The 17,066-nt window shown below is 37.8% G+C and overlaps 1 protein-coding gene across 8 annotated transcripts in view; it reads left to right on the top strand.

Annotated features, from left to right (window-relative positions):
• Positions 1–17,066, top strand: part of lmbr1 (limb development membrane protein 1) — a 119,395-nt gene that overhangs the window by 22,957 nt on the left and 79,372 nt on the right. For all 8 annotated transcript variants that reach the window (XR_011189857.1, XR_001479239.2, XR_011189858.1 and 5 more), the window contains exons 6-9: positions 5,761–5,887; positions 11,330–11,398; positions 12,201–12,265; positions 13,712–13,784. Coding sequence is in view for 5 of the 8 variants with exons in the window: in XM_069190988.1 (XP_069047089.1) it covers positions 5,761–5,887; positions 11,330–11,398; positions 12,201–12,265; positions 13,712–13,784 (334 nt within the window). In the remaining 3 variants the exon portion in view is untranslated. The remainder of the gene's footprint in view (positions 1–5,760; positions 5,888–11,329; positions 11,399–12,200; positions 12,266–13,711; positions 13,785–17,066) is intronic.

Here is a 17,066-nt window from a genome sequence, read left to right as displayed (position 1 = left end):
TATTTAATGTATGTTGTCTTTGTTTTAAATGCTCTATAGCATAATCTTGACTGAAAAGCAGGTGTTTGGTGATTTGCCCATTACTTACTATACAGTAGAAGAATTAACCTCTTGTTGTGCCCTTTGATTCCAAGTTCTTCAGCTCTTTTCCCCACTAACCTCTGTACAGTAGGTACCCAGGGGAAGTGCTGCACATATATCAGGGTCATTCGTTTTCATGCTTATTAAAACTTGATGTGATGCTCTTTTATGAGGTAGGTTTTGGACCCAGTGGACAAGGTCAATACAGTTTTTTTTCTTGCAGCGTCCCTCCACTGGGAGGTTTAAAACGTTTCTGTCTGAGAGTGTGCTGGTGACTTCGTCCGTATCCCTGCTGCCTGTCTGTTTCAGAGCTGCCCAATCAAAATGAAATTTGATTAACAGTGGCAGAGCCATGTTAGTAAGATAAGAGGAATTCTGGGTTATCTTCTCCAGTGTTTGGAACGTGTCTAATGCTTTGATAAACCCAATTTTTTATTTTTATAATAGGCATTTTCTGAATGCTGTAGTGCCCCCCCTCCCTTATTCAACACCTGGTGGTTTTAAGAGGAAACTGAAATTACTGTAGCTCATGTTTGTATAATTATTACATGACCACATTTAACATGTTCTAATCATAAACAGATGGGAGGCCTGCATTTAATCTAAAGTGAAATCAAAACGACATGCTGCAGTCAGCCCCTTGGATGAATGATTCGGTCAGTTAAAGCTACTGGTTTGGCACGGTACTGGGCAGTGTGTTTACAGGGCCCTGCCAGATTAAAATGAACCTTGACATGGAATATACTGTAGCTATGACAAAAGAGAAACCACACAACGAGGTACACTAAAAGACATCTGGCTTGCTGCAGCTGATTGTCGGAGGCTTGCGCGCAGAAGTACCACAAGGAAAAACTTGAAGGTGTAAGTGTTTTGGCAGGGAATAGATGCTCATTTTAATATGGCAAGAATTAATGTATTTCCCCTCACTTTTTACATGTCGCGACAAAGCTGCCAACACTTTCTGTCACTGAAGCGGGACTGCTAAATGGGCTGCATGCCTGTTTAACCAGATCTGTTTGTAATCTAAATAAAAAAAGGGAAATTGAAACAAGATACATAGAACAAACATTTTGCAAGATGGCTGTGAAACATGCTTTCACTCTGCAGTTTAGCAGCAGACAGATTACTTGCGCCTTATTGAAATATCAGTGTCAGTGTGGTTTGTGTTTTTTCCACAGTCCACAGTTATACTGTACAGCAGATAGGAGGGCAAAAGAAATTAAGTAAATTTAAATTCTGAAAAGCAGTCTGTGAATTGTCGGTATATAGGGTACATCATACTGTACAAATGCTAATTCACAGCTTCCTTGAGGGAGAAAAAAAAATCAATGACTAGTACAGCTGTAGTAGAAAGTTCTGTAGAAGCCTGAACTTGGAAACTTAGACTTTCAAACTTGGTTAACCTGAAGATGTGACCATTTGAGGTATTTTTTGTAATTAAATGGTCTTTAAGGATTTTTTTATTATTCCATTTTCTTTCCTGCTGATATTGAGTGACTGTTCTGATACTGAATCGCAAGAATTTATCTGAATTGCCTTCATGTGCGTAAAAAAATTAGTTGTGGTAGCGTGATTGTCTATTAATTGTGATGTTTTGTGAAGAGAACAAAAGAACATGAAGTTTTCATGCAAGAAGCGGCCATTTGGCCCATGTATTAATGTGGTAGTTAGTAGCTAATTGACCCAAGGATCTTGCCCATCTGGGTCTCGAAGGAATCAAGGGTATGATAGGTGCTTTAACAGCATGGTTGAGTTGCTTGTTCTATTATTTCATTTATAAATCTTAGGTGCTGTTAGTAACCAGAACACTTCTGCCTTCTCTGTTAGTTTTGTTCTTCCACTGCTTGAGGAATAATATTGACTTCTTTTGCAGTGAACACCTGGGTGAGATATTTCCCCTTCATTGTCTAGATGTTTTCAATGTTGTCCTGGATACATTTTATATGATCCTCAGTTGTTCTTTTGTTATTGCTGTGGTACTGGAAGATCTTTATTTTTTCTCTTTTGGTCTTCATAATAAATCTGTTTTTTACTTGTTCTCAGAATTTATTATTCTCCTTTTCTTTAAGTGGATCCTGTTGTTTTTTAGTTGCATTAAATTATTTCTTTTACGTTGTTTTTCCTTAATGATTTGTTTATGTTTTATCTTATGCTTTACTCTTGGGATAAGTCCGATTGGTGGTTCATGCAAAATCTTTTTTAAAAGTGTTATCAACTATACTCTATCCAGCCCCATTCTACTTATGTTAAACTGTTTTATTCCTTTGAAATTTGCTTCCTTGAAATTGGAAACTTTTGGTTTGGACTTTGGACAGTTATAAAATATACATCAAAGCATATGCATATTATGATCACATTTCCCTAATGCTTATCTTTACTTTGTTTACCTAAATTTGTGTAGATTGTTTGCAAATGTGATCAATATAGTCATTCCCTCTTTTAGGTGACTGAGTAAAAAAATAGTCATTAACCATGTTTGTCACTTTGGTTTGTGCTGCTGACATCCCTTTAGGTTTTCCCCTGTCTGTGTGTGGAAAGTTCAAGTCTCCCATAAAAATGACTTCTACCTTTTGAACTTAAAATTCTTAATTTTGATGTACAGTGTTAAATTATATATCACCATGTGCATTTGGTGGGCTATTGCACACTGCTAACACTGTTTATAAATATTTTTGTCAAGTCTGACCCAAATACATTTAGAGCTTCTTGATTCCATTAGGTTTAGTTCCTGAGCCTGAATGCACTTTATGCTGTGTAGTGCTACAACTCCTGTCCTTTCTGTTTCTCTGGAACAGTGTATCCATTGATGCTACATTAATCGTTATCATTTTCTGTGATCCCAGTTATGTCATTTTATATTTTGTTTCTACTGATCCTTGCATTTGTCTATAAAAGAGGACTCGAATGAGATTTAGGGGCAAGTAATACAAGTAAATCAAAATGAAATGCACATATTCTAGACTTAAGGTTTTTCTGTGTACACTTTGTAAGTCATCCTGCATATATCTGCTAAGCATATTTATAATCAGATTATTAACATTATGACGGATGATTAGTTTGTCTGCATTCACCAATTGAGAATCAGCATAGTCCACAGCTCCAAACCCTACACTAGTAAGACTGTAGGCTCTCTTCCGGCATTCCTGCTGTAGATCTGTTTATCAATTTACAAATGATACAGAAGAGGAGAGCTGTGGGATGGATGCATTCCTTACTGACAATACTGCAGACTCATAGGGGCTGCTGGTGCTTACTAAAACAAAGTTTTATCCCAGGTATAAAGAATTGTGTGTTACTCTACCGTGCTGTGCGTGGTAGCTGCAGAACAACTCTTAATGGTTTAACAGCGCTACAGTAGTAAATACGTGAGCTTTGGTAGCAAAATAAGTGGAATTCTAGGATTTCCGAATACTAAGCAAAATAAGAAGTGCTGTAGCTAGTGCTTGTTACTTGAGATTTTAATATAATCCAATGCGTCAGCATTTAGTTAAAAATAAAAGTAAGCCGTCTGGTCCTAGTTGACTGACTAAAAAGAACGGTTTAATTTTGTTTTCTCCCCATAAAGTTGTATGTTCGAGTGATTATGCTCATAATTTGTGATGTGCACATAGTGGCAATCATGTCGAAAACAAAGGCATGGGGTTGGAGGCTCAAGTGGGTGGAGTGGTGGAGGGGTTGCAGGCTGATTCAGCAAAAACTGTCCTATATCTGCGAGATGCAATTTTCAATGTCATCAATACTAGCATGCCAGCAGAGCTCAGACTCGAGCCAACAACACCTGAGCCAGGGGGCTCAAACTGCTCTGCACACAAGAGCCTTCACTGACTGTGGCACTCGAGAGGCCCCCCTTTTCCCTTTTCTTCATTCTTTTCCGCTCTCCTTTCTTTCCGACGAGTTACCTGTGACTTGTGGGTCTTTGCTGTGTTGCTTGCGTTATGAAATATTGTACCGGCACAGCTGCGCCGAATTTGAATGCACTGGCGGTGGTATTTTTGCCTGCCCACACAGACGACAAAGGAAAATGGTACTAAATTTCGACAAATGGCCCAGGAGTACTGAAGGCAAGACGTCGAATGGACGTCTCCCTGTCTTTATTGCTTTGCAAATTCATGGTACGCTTCCACAGCAGGACTGCAAAAGCAGGTGGATAGCTAATTAGTTAATTGCAAATTCTCTCTGTGATTTTTGGTCATTTGTTCTGCAGTGCTTACAATGGATTGCCATGCCTTCAAAGTCTTTGCCCCCTCACTGTATCTCAAAAATGTAAAAATGCCCACACAGCGAGTTCTGTGGAGGAACTGAGATGCTTCATAAATAAAGGCTTTTCCTTACCTTTTTCGAATTAGTGTAAAGTGATACTCGCTTTCATCAGAGCCCTGGTTAAATTGAGACCTTTGCTTTTTATGAGTCACATCCTGGTAGCATTTCTTTATTGCACTGTAAACTGGGGAGGGGATAAATAAACAAATGCTATTGATGTGATTTCATTTGTCTTTGACCTAGACCTGGGACTTTGTGTACGTCATTTGAGAAAAGCAGATAGAGTGGCTTTTTGTGAAGAAACCTTTGAAACCTTCATAATAAAGCTACTGGCTACTGTCCCAGGGACCGAGCCAAACCACTTGAACTTGGAACTGTTACCTGTTACATTGAGAGTACTAGAGTTCAAACGTAAATAGAGGGTTTGAAAACCACTTACTGCCATGTTGGAACAAACTAGTTAACCAAATGTTATTTTTTATGCATGTATACTTCTGTATATCTATGTGTGTGTATATACACAGTATATAAATGAGTCTATTCATGTTCAAATCGTTATTTCTATTTTAGTTTGTATGCTTATAGGTGTAAGTATATTCATGCATATATATTTGTGTTTTTATATTATTTCTGCGGTGAATTTAGATTCTTGTCAGCGATGATTTTATTTTAAATATCTGTGTATTTGGCACTTAAAGCACTTGAACCAACAGTAAGCCTGACCCAGATGAAGAGACTGATCTACCATAGATTACAATGATGAAGAATTTACTTCTGTTTTTAAGTAATTTTAATGGATTGTGATAATCAAAATAATTTTGATACATTTCTGATCCTAAAATGTTTATGTGAACTATTAATCTAAATATATATGGAAATATCTAAATGATTGTCGAAATATTATTTTTTAAGTGACGGTGCAACATGGCTTGTCTAAATTATGTGGTAGTTCCATAGAATGAAATGTTACTTTTTAATAAGCCCCAGTGGTTATTGTCCAAGCTGGAGAAACATGAGTTTTAGTTTTACAAGACATACTGAGTCACCTAAAGATGGAAGAAAAAGTTGAGTCTTTTGTTTCACTGAGGGTGAATAAAGTACATACAGGAGCAATGTACATTAATTCAGTTTTCTTCACAGGCTTATGGCAACTGTAACAAAATCAATTACTAGGACTTGGTTTCATTGTGTTTATGTATCCAATGTCAATCGTGAATTCTACTGTGTTCTGGGGTGCAGTTTTGAATGGTATATAAGCCAATGCTTTCCGTCTTTTGATCTACTTTATCGGTGTTGCGTATGAGACACATGACCGATATGTCACTTCTGCTGTGGTTAGCCCTGGCAAAGATCTCTTCATGCAGCTGGTCTTTGGTTTTATTTATGAAGTTAAAAGGTTGTTTTCATTTGTTTTCTTAGGGCATTAAAGCTCGAATTTTGGAAACCTTTGTGATGCTGTTCCTGCTTGGGTTGCTAATTTTGGGAATTGTGTGGGTAGCTTCAGCACTGATCGACAATGACGCAGCCAGTATGGAATCATTATATGGTAAGTGTGTTGGTTTGGCTCTTTTATTGCTCTTCTTATTTTATGAGTCTCCTGCAACATTGAAAGATGAACTGTTTGAGCTCCTGTGTGAGAGCTCACTGTTTGAAGATCTCACTCTCACACCAGTGCTGCTTTATATATACAGTCATAGCATTTCCCTGTAAACTACATTGGCAGTTTACTTATGACAATAATTTAATTGTAATATACATTTTACTGTCGTACCCACATTTTTCGCATAATGGACTACCAGTTGAGGTTTATATGCACTGTCAGCTTTTTTTAAGGTTTTGATATAAATATTCTCCTTTATGCATTTGTTAAAGGCCGTTTTAAACCAGTAGTCCCCAGAAATACTGTATACCATTGCAGTAAATTAGCTTTTTTCCTAAGTTATATTGTTCATATCACGACGTGAAATGTGTCTGGGAGTCAGTGGTTTTTAAGGAGTAATATTAAAGAATTATGTTTAGACCGCGAGTATGTCGGAGTACTTTCAGATTAAATTTTTTTAAATTAATTCCTCATGGAATCCATTGCTGTTTTTTTTATTGTGAAATTTCCATTTGAAAAAAATACATGCTCCCTATTTTGAATCACCAGTTACTTTAAGCTCGCTCTTGTGGTAATGAGCCTTTTTTAGAGAGTGAGACATGTACACTTGTTCCTGCAACAAGACCAATTACAGGGCCATTTATCATTTGACACATTGCCAGTTCCCCAGCGCCTGACAGGAGCGTTAGTGTTGATTGGAGGAATGCCTAGCCTCACTTCTGTCTACAGTTAGCCTACAGGGATCTAGCAAGTCACAGCGGTTGCTGTTTGCCAAAAACTAAGGGAGTCTTGGTAGACTAATCCCAGCCCTAGCACTGGGGACGTCTGGTCAGAGTTGGCTACATATGGTACAGGCTTGGACTGTTAGTGTCTGGACCATAGGGCCCTGGTGTTCGTCTGCTTGACTCAGTTTCTCTTCTTGGTGAGCCGCTTAGTTGTCACCCAGTGCTCTTTCTGAAGGATGTGACTAATAATAATAATAATGTTTCTTTATTAGCCCTATACAATTTCTTGCATTAGGAATTTGTCTTTTCACATACCCCAGCTTTTCTCCATGGAGACACAGGCACACAGACGGGGAGAGAAGCTTGGGGTCAGAGCGCAGGGTCTGCCATTGTACAGCGCCCCTGGAGCAGTTGGGGTTAAGGGCCTTGCTCAGGGGCCCAACGGAGTAGGATTCCTCTGCCGGCCGTGGGATTTGAACCGGCAACCTTCCAGTCACAGGCGCAGATCCTTGACCATAGAGCCACCGCTCCGCCCCGTCTAGTCTCCCCGACTAGTCTCCTTGAATTTGATAATGTGATCTTTTGGATCTGATCTTTTAATCTGACTTCTTACAGCTGCTCACTGGACTAAATTGAGAGAGACTCAGCTGCCCAAGAAAGACTTGGAGCAAGGCGTTACGTGTGACTTGTAGTCCACCATGAAGCTTAACAGCTTGCATGAGAAGATGACGACCTCATGTCATCAGACCTGTTTTTATTTAACAGAGGCATAAATACTTCACCCTTTGTCACCACCTACTACCCAGGCCCTTCCAAGGAATATTACGCTTGATTCTTTTTTGCATTTCATTGGAGTGCAATAGCAGGAAAGGCAGATGGGGTGTGCCATATCTCATCAATAGATAAACAAAATGTAAAAAATGTGCCAGAAAGTCTTCACAGGATTCACTATCTTATCTATTGCACGTCTGATGTACAATCATAATATAACTAAAAATCCAGTTGCAAGAAAAAGTCACTCTATGCTCAAGACAATTTTAAATACAAAGACTTGCTAAACATTCTTCCCAAACTATAATGAGAGACCCAAATACACACAGTTTTGTACAGAAACTGGAAAAACATTTCTGTGTAAAACGTTAACTGATTTTATCTGGACAGAAGTACTGACGTTGAATGAATGTATGGGGCTAACTCCATAAAAGATCCATTAATTGACAAAGCGTTGCACAGAAATAGGATAAGTTCTAAAGTATATATCCGGAAGAGAGGGACAGTGATTACCAACATCATTTGAAGGAAAAATGAATAGAACCAAATCCACAATTGGGAGCACAGTGCAGATAGGGTATATTCAGAAAGAGCATAATGGAAGTGGCCTCAGAGCAGTATCTAATAAAGATTGACTACCAAAATCCAGTAGATCTGAATGGATATCCAAAGAAAATTATAGGTACAACCAGGGACTTAAAGGTTTTGAGGCAGCAGGCAGAATAGTATGTGAATATAATACCAAAAGACACGTGAAGAGAGACTTTGGTGCATATAAATCTTTTTACAAACCACTTTTATGGCATGTTAAAAGTCATATACTGCTTGCCAAGAGCTATAAAGAGGGATCTAAAGAATTCTGTCACGTATTTGTGTGAATGGATTAAAACTACGTAAAACCTTTCCTCTAAAGGGACTATGGTACCATTGTCATTATTATCATCATCATCATCATCGACGTCTTCAACCTTTGTTGACCTACTGAGGAATAAAGTTAGTTCCAAGCTCTTTTCTTTTTGCACATTTTTGTTCGGCTGTCCAACTTGTTCATGTAAAATAATCTAATCTTGCAATTTCACGGCAGTCTTTTTGCAAATTTTAGTTTGTCTCCCGGGACTCGGTTGGATATTTACTGGGTCAAGTGGTTGTTCGGTCTTCTGGCTACGTGTCTGATCCATTTCCATTTTCGTTTCTTCACGCTTAAAATGATGTCACACAGTGTTGTTAGTACTGCAACCCATTCATGTCTTTTTTTTGTGGCTTTTCTTGCTCATCCAAACATGTTTGGATTCAGTATCATTTTTGTATTCGGTGCTCAGGGTGCACTGTACTGCATGTTGATAGAAGCAGCACACCTTGGTTAAAGACTTTCCTTTTAGGGTACAGTAGTGGTTTCCCCTTTAGAATTTAGTTTAACCTCCTCAAAACACGCAAGTCGTTTTGTGCTCCTTTTTTTATTTTGTACACCCAGTTTTCTTCTTACCTTATTATTGACCCAGATTTATATATGGCATTTTATTTGGAGAATGTAAATCTTCACCAGATTTAAAACCTTTTAAAAGTTAACCCTTATGGATTGTTCGGTCATGATATGGGGGGAATCAAGGGAGTTGAAGGGTTTTTAAATATTTGTGTTATTAAAGTGCAAATGAACGAGAACTTGGTGTTGTTGAAGAGCGAATGAGTCCAGTCCTGAATGGAAATAACTGAGGAGTGAATGAGTTCAGCCCTGACTCAGATCAGTGCATAAAGTGTAGCGATACTGGCTGCACATTGGCTGAAAGCTGAAGGCTTATCTTTACAGCAAGACAGGGACTCAGAGCAAATAGTTAAATCAATTCAAGAATTCTTGTGGAAATCAAAAGACAAATATTCTGGAATGGCTTTCACAATCCCCACATCTCAATCCCACAGAAATGCTTTCGACTGATTTAAGAATAGCTGTATCCAGGCACTGTGCATGCAGTCTGTCTGAGCAGAAGGAAACAGAATAAGCATTATTGATTCAACAAGATGTCTCGCACTTTTTGGGGAATTATCATAAACATCTGAAAGCTGTAATAAAAGCAGAAGGACAACGCATGCAATACTAAAACAGGAGTGTCAATCTGTCTTCAATGCAGACTTTTATTGAAATGAATATACAGTCATGTGAAAGAACACCCTCTTTCAATTAAATGGTTTTACATATCGGGGCATAAATAACAATCATCTGGTCCTCACCAACTTCTATAATTGGACAAATCTAGCCTCAGATAACAGACAACACTTCTATGTCAGACAGATTTCACTATGTCATTATTTATTCAACAAAAAGTAAGCCAAAATGAAGAAACCATGTTTGAAAAATTAAGAACACCCTTACTGCTTCCATAGGAATTAAGGTAATTAGCAGCCAGCTAATGTTCTTGATTAGTTGATCATCAGGAAGTGTGACCACTTCTATAAAAGCAGAACTTTTGGCAGTTTGGTGATCTGGAGCATTCAGCTGCGTGTTAACACTATGCCAAGGAGAAAAGACATCAGCAATAAACTTAAAAGAAGCAATTGTTGCTCCTCCTCAATCTGAGAAGGATTATTTACAAATGGAAATATTCAAGATCTTGCCAGGAGTGGGTGTCCCAGCAAATTTCACCCCAAGGTCAGACCATATAATGCTCAGAGAAATCGCAAAGAACCCAAGAGCTACATCTAGGGATCTAGAGGCCTCGGTTAACATGTTAAATGTCAACGTTCATGACCGTATGATCGGAAAAAGACTGAACAAGTATGGCTTTCATGGAAGGGTAGCCAGGAGAAAGCCCCTTCTCTCCAAAAAGAACATGGCAGCACAGCTTAGGTTTTCAAAGTTGCATCTGAACAAACCACAAGATTTCTGGAACAATGTCCTTTGGACAGATGAGACCAAAGTGGAGATGTTTGGTCATTACGCACAATGCCATGTTTGGCTAAAACCAAACACAGCGTATCGCCACAAACACCTCATACCAACCGTCAAGCACAATGGTGGAGGGGTCATGATTTGGGCTTGTTTTGCAGCCACAGGACCTGGGCCCCTTGCAGTCATCGAGTCGACCACAAACTCCTCTTTATACTACAGTATTCTAGAGACAAATGTGAGGCCAGACAATGCTCCCAAGCACACCAGCAGATCTACAGTTGAATGGCTGAAAAAGAAAATAATCAAGATGCTGGAATGGTCAAGTCGAAGTCTAGACCTCAACCCCATTGAGATGCTGTGGCGGGAGCTTAAGAGAGCTGTGCGTGTAAATGAATGCCCACCAACATCAATGAACTGAAGCAAGGATGTAAAGAAGAGGGGGCCAGAATTCCTGCAAAACGATGTGAGAGACAGGAAACTTTTACTTCAAGTTATTGCTGCTAAAGGTGGTTCTACAAGCTACTGAATCATGAGGTGTACTTAGATTTTCACACATGGGTTCTGCATGTTGGCTTATTTTTTGTTAAATAATGACATAGTGGAATCTTTTACGTGTTGTTTGTCACCTGAGGTTTGATTTACCTAATTTTAGGCCCTGGTAAGAACCAGATGATTTTTTTGCAATAATCTGGTAGAATACAGTATTTTGCACTGAATGTTACAATTGACTTCATATTTGATGCATCATATGGAGGTAATTAAGTACATGTACACTGTTGGCACCTGTGTTAGAGCAAATGTTTAGTTTTGCTGTGCACTACATTCTACTTTTCTGTGCCTCTCAAACACTTCTTTCCCTTTCTTTTATAGTTTCTGGTACTAAACTATGGGAAGAACTGCTGTAGTTCTGTTTGGCTTAAATGTGTTCTTTGAGAACCCAGCCTAATGAATGATACACAATCAATATACTTGTATCTAGAGCACTGACAAGGTAACCTTCTGTTTTCACAGACCTTTGGGAGTTCTACTTGCCCTATTTATATTCCTGTATTTCATTAATGGGAGGATTACTGCTTCTGTGTAAGTATGACTTTTTGAGTGCTTTTTAACCTTTTTTTAAAGCAAAGCTTTTTTGGGGTTTGGTAAGTGCTGAAGTGGAATTTAAAGCCTTTGGAATAAAAAAATAAAATAAAATCTCAACCATTAACCCTTTCAGTAGGTGTGGAAAATGGAATACAAAGGGTTGGGTTCACAGACTGTGATTAGAGGTGGCTTTGGACTTGTATACTTAAAATAACATTACATAGTGCAAGATTACTGCTTATGGTGGTCTGTGAAGTTGTTGCTTCAAATAAGACTAATGAGCTAAAGTAATGGAAGAACTTAACTTCAGGGTTCTTTAATGCAATATCCAAAGCGACAATACAAATAAGTTAGCTGTATTTCTGTTTTATTTATTTGATAAATGTTTACATAGTTGCTTTGATGTGCATTAAATATGTAATTGAGAAACATTATTCTAATAATAGAAATGTGGTTGATTTGGAACATTTCCAAAGATGAATGAAGTCAATCTGGAAGAAAGCAATTTAAGACAGGGCAGCCTTTTAAAGAAAAACATTTAAAATAATTTGGTATGTAAATAATGGCTGTAAATAATATTTTGTTATACTATCTTTTTAGTCGTGTGGATCTTACAGGTAGCTCAATATTGAATGGCCTTATCGAATTATTCTTATTTGGGGTCTTGCTTGTTATTTATGTCTGCTTCTGGGTGACTCTGCACTAAGGGGCGTGAGACAGAGCTACATTATTGTGCCAGACATGGTTCATATTGAAATTCTTATGCTTCCGTTTCATGTTTTTCTGTTGTTTTGTGTAGTATGCACACCAGTGGGTCTTTCCCGGATGTTTACAGTTGTGGGGCAGTTGCTTGTTAAACCAACAGTAAGTAGCTTGTTGACCTTTTTGATGCAGAATATTTTCTCGAGAAATTGTAATATGCAATAGATACACATCCCATAGACTGCTGTCTCACCAGGATCAAAACGGGTAGTAGGACATTTTAAGGCATACTAGTAAACTTTTCATGAAAGCTTCTGTTTCCTCTTATTTTATGCCTCATTTTGTTTTTACAAGTCTTTGCATTTCAAACATTCATTTGGTCAAATCAAAGCAGCCATAAGGATACTGTACATAAATAATTGTGGGGGACCTCTGTACTCAGCCAAACCTTTCTTGGCTTAAGCCCTTAGAAAAAAGCCTGAGCAGTTTTGGTGATCAAATAATATTTTTATTGGCAAATTTGATTTTCACATTAAACACAGTAGTGTTGTAAAATAATAGAAGATAGTTTCTCTGGATAACCACCATATTTTCTGTTCCCAAGTAACTTATTTGAAACGTTTTTTAATTTGTTCTGCATATTCGATAAATCCGTTGGGATGCGTTTTAGTTGTATAAATCTTTTTTTTCAATTTTCTTCAAATAAAATATAGATTTGACTTTCGCATCTAAGTAAAATGCTAAAGATAAATAATAAAATAACACATTCAAAGTGGCTCAAATACATTTGATCAAGTGAATTGAGATTATTCCTAATCTGTTGTGTCAGGTGTCTAGTGTCACTTGATTAACTTTCCTAGGTAGGAGGAAAGGCAATGCAATGGTTAAGAGCAATGATCTTATCACTGGGGTCTGCATTGTAGTTTGAGCCAGGACAGTTCCAGCCAGTCAGAGCTCCGTTATGTAAGATGGCGTGATGCTTATTTTTTCTCTTTCAATGTGTGATGCTCCAAAATAAAAATTAAAAAAAAATCTACAAATCAACTAGACGGTGTTATGAAATATATTTGAAAAAAAAATCAGAAACAGGCGTGCAGAGTTGCAGTTTACAGTGTAGGGATTGCTATTAAATTGCTGAATTTAAAGTTAATGAGGCAACCAGCTCCATTGCTTTTCTTTTCATTCAGTGAATCTGGAAAGCTGCACATCTCTTGGCTTAAAGTTGATGCGTAGTTCTGTCTTGAGAGAGTCAATTAATAATGCAACATATCGATGAACCAATTTTAGAAAAACACAGTAGTGTTTTAAAATGATCGAAGTGAAAAAAATGTGTTTGGGGGAGGATTTACAGTTCCCGATTTCTTTTCAAGCATTCACAAGGAGTTCACCTACTTTTACTATGCTCACCACCTGTTCTCACTCAAGGAAAACAAGACTGATCTCTGACTTGCTGTTGTAGCCATATTCTGTCAGTTATTTTAAACGTATTGAACAAGGGCACAGGGATTCATACTATACATATTCAGTCAGAATTTTTTCCATTTCAGGTGTATTGTGAATCCATGTCTCTTTTAATCATATTCACCTTTCTTATTTTCTGCTTTAAAGATCCTGGAGGACCTGGATGAGCAAATTTATTGCATCCACTTGCAAGAGGAAGCACTTCAAAGGCGATTAAATGGTTTGTCACCGTAAATGAGCTCACACTTTATGGGGGAATGACTACCTCGTTGGGTGTGATGGAACATTCTGCAAAGCAATTAATTGGCATTGACAAATTACTTTTTGGCCCACCTTTAGGGATCTTCGTGCTTTCTTGTGCTTCTGAATTTCATAATCTTTAAACTAACAGATTGCTCATCACTTATAACTTTTTTTTTCCTGTAGAAAAATAGTAATAAAATGGTAATAATAAAAAGTAGAATTAAAAGAATTATTACAATATCCATAATAAAAAAATCAGTGAAAGGTATATTAATTGGAGTTGTTTCCCTTGGTACAATAAGGGTCTGCATTTGGCACTTCTTAGAAGAGGCTGTGTCATAATTTCTGTAGAGTTGTTCTTTGCTATTGTAAAAATGTTCTCTGCAGTGATTTAGTTTCTGTTCTGGATTTGCTGGACTTCATGCCACATGAGATAACGTGGTTTGAGATAAAGCTAAATGCGTTTCAAATATAATTCTTGAAGTACGGCAAAGATAGAAACTGCGATAGAAACATCCCGGTTCCAGGCATCAACAGAAAGGACACCTTCGTAAATTAAGAATATTTGTTTAGCTTTGACGAGTAGATTCTACTGTTTTTTTTTTAAAGGGTCCATGAAAACAAACAAAATGCTTTGAGCTGTGTGGATGATGTTTTTATTCTAAAATAACCTCAAGGTGTAATATGTGCATGTGCAGCATTGCACATATTACACCTCAAATTGCAGTTTGAGATGCCATGTGAAGATTTAAAAAAATCAGCCTACTGGAAGTTTTGAAACATAATCACGTATTGAAATCCCAACATTCAAGTCAATGTTTGTCTCTTTTTTTTTTTCGTACATATGTTTGTGTCGATTCAGATGTGGGACCCGACTTGTATGCAAAACAATTTTGGACATTTTCAGGATGCTCATTATAAGAATGTAAATGTAGAGCTGCACTAAAGTAGACTGACAACTGAGTTAAAAGCTCGCATTTCTGAGTGCGTGTAATTGACTACCAGTTCCTGTTATCGCATCTGTCGGGGCCTTTGTTCAAGGGGAGCCCGATTCTGTCCAGTTGTGCACCGACACTGCGTCTAACTCGAACTGTGACGAGGCCTGTCTAAGAGAGATAGAGTACAGCACACACAATGGACTGAAAGGTTAGAAGCAAGAGGAGGCCTTTCTGGTGTTAAACGTTCATGTATGAAGTACATGTTTTGTCGGGAAGGAAAGGCAACCTTCATCTTGGATGCTTAGCGCTGCTGTTCTGCCAAGGCAAACCTCTTCTGCTCATGTGAATTACAGGTGCTTTGAATATCCTTAAATCTGGAATTTTCATCTGTTAAAGCTTGCTGATTAAGACCCTTCAGCTACATTACTGTCTTTTTTTTTTTTTGAACGATGCTACCATTTGAAACAAGTCAGGTGATTTCCTTGAAACTAATGTCAAAAACCAAAATGAGAGCCTTGGCTTTTTTGATAATATACCGCTCTTTCAAGTTGTGTGAAAGGAAGCCTGAATGTATTGTTCTGATGATTTTTTTTTTGTATAGGATAGATATGCAGATAAATATTTTACCCAGTGGCAGCCTGATGTTCTATGAACTTGAATGCAGCGTGCAAAAGTGACAGAAAATCATATACTACGTTATAGCAGGGTTGTTGTATTCCCTGGTGAACAGTATCTCCTTTGCATCTTAAAATCAGTGTTGGAAGTATTTGGAGTGTGGCCAAATATACTTTAATATCAAGCCAAGCGAGCAACCCAAGTGCACAGCTGTGGGTAAATAAAGAGAGCAGATACGTAGGTAAACGAGATATGTACTTCTGATAGCCTTGCTATTTGTAGGCTACACCAGCTCTCTAAAGGAGTTTTCGATGGTAGGCTGGCATTTTATGCCACACAGCCTTTCTTTGAACACCTGATGAAATAATTATAATCTCTTCTTTATCAGTTAAGATGTTTGATCTGCGTAAGTCACTGTGATATAGTTTTTAATATGTTTAAAAACCAAAAAAAACATCACGATACATATTTTTGACAATTCCTTGCCAAATGTTTTTCTAATTTTCAGCATGGCATGACAGAGACAGGTGAAAGCAGTACTCAGTAGATTGTTTTCCATCATCAGGAATTCCACAGATTTCTTTTGTCTTACTATATTTGCTATTAAAATGATCAAATTACTTTATAGAAGACATTTGTCATTTGTCCTTAGGCAAAGGTTTTTCCTTCATTTCTGGGAGATTTCATTATTAATCTTAAAATTTTAACCTTTCTAAATTTTTAGACTTTTTATGTCCAAATTTTTAGAGCTCGAGGAGGTTAGTAGAAAAAAGGAAAGGTGCTAGGTCATCAGAGGCCGTTTCAGTAATGCTCTTTAGAGTTTAAATCATGGAAAATTCAAAAATGGCAGTAGGGCATTTTCATTAAAATAGCTAATCTCGGTGACTTCCATTCTGAGTCAGTCATCTATCAATTCATTTAGCATCAATGCATCTTGACAGTGATCTGTAGACTTAAAAATAAATCATGAAGTCCGGAATAGATCAAAAGTGTGGATTACTTCGAGTTCGATTAGGGCACTTAGGGATGTGAGGTATGATTCTTCACTGTGAGTTGACCGGCTCATACAAATCACTTATGCTACATTTATGAACTGTCTTGGGCTCAGAGTTGTAAAATTTAGCAGCTTCAACTCCCAGTTATCCCGTAACACTTATACATGAATTCATATTTATTATTAAATGTTAAATAATCAAACAGAAATTGAGAGGATCTGGTGAGCAGAGTGCAAGTTAAACTCTTGGGTCCATCCGTCATGACTTTGAGCCTGAGTCAGATTGTTCGCTGGCCATGAACAGGTTACCCACCAAAGGGAGGGCTGGAATTGGTTGCCTGGGGTTTTTTCTTGGGTCCTTAGCAAACGGTGGGCAAAAACAATTGGCAATTCTACATTTGCCAGTGAGTATAAAATGAAAAATACCTAAAAAGTACTGGTAGGAAGTTGGTACATAGTATAAGGGGTTTCTTGGGGTTAGTGTGATTTTTAGCTTACAGACTTGACTGTGTCTGAGGACATTCATTGATCCATATATCCTGTATGAGACTTGTTGTACCAGACAACTGGCTGTTTGTTCGTCTTCATAGTCATCAAGGGGCAGTACAGACTTCTTACTGTCAGTCGTGACTCATGGTGTAGTCTACAGCCTGGTTCAATAAGGAGGCCGTGTGGGCATTACAATTTGCAAGATCTGGTCTGTGAAACTGGC

The sequence above is a fragment of the Lepisosteus oculatus genome, chromosome 6 (assembly GCF_040954835.1).
Source record: "Lepisosteus oculatus isolate fLepOcu1 chromosome 6, fLepOcu1.hap2, whole genome shotgun sequence".
Taxonomy (NCBI): domain Eukaryota; kingdom Metazoa; phylum Chordata; class Actinopteri; order Semionotiformes; family Lepisosteidae; genus Lepisosteus; species Lepisosteus oculatus.
Note: the sequence above shows the minus strand (reverse complement) of the source record. Positions and strands in the feature narration are given on the sequence as shown.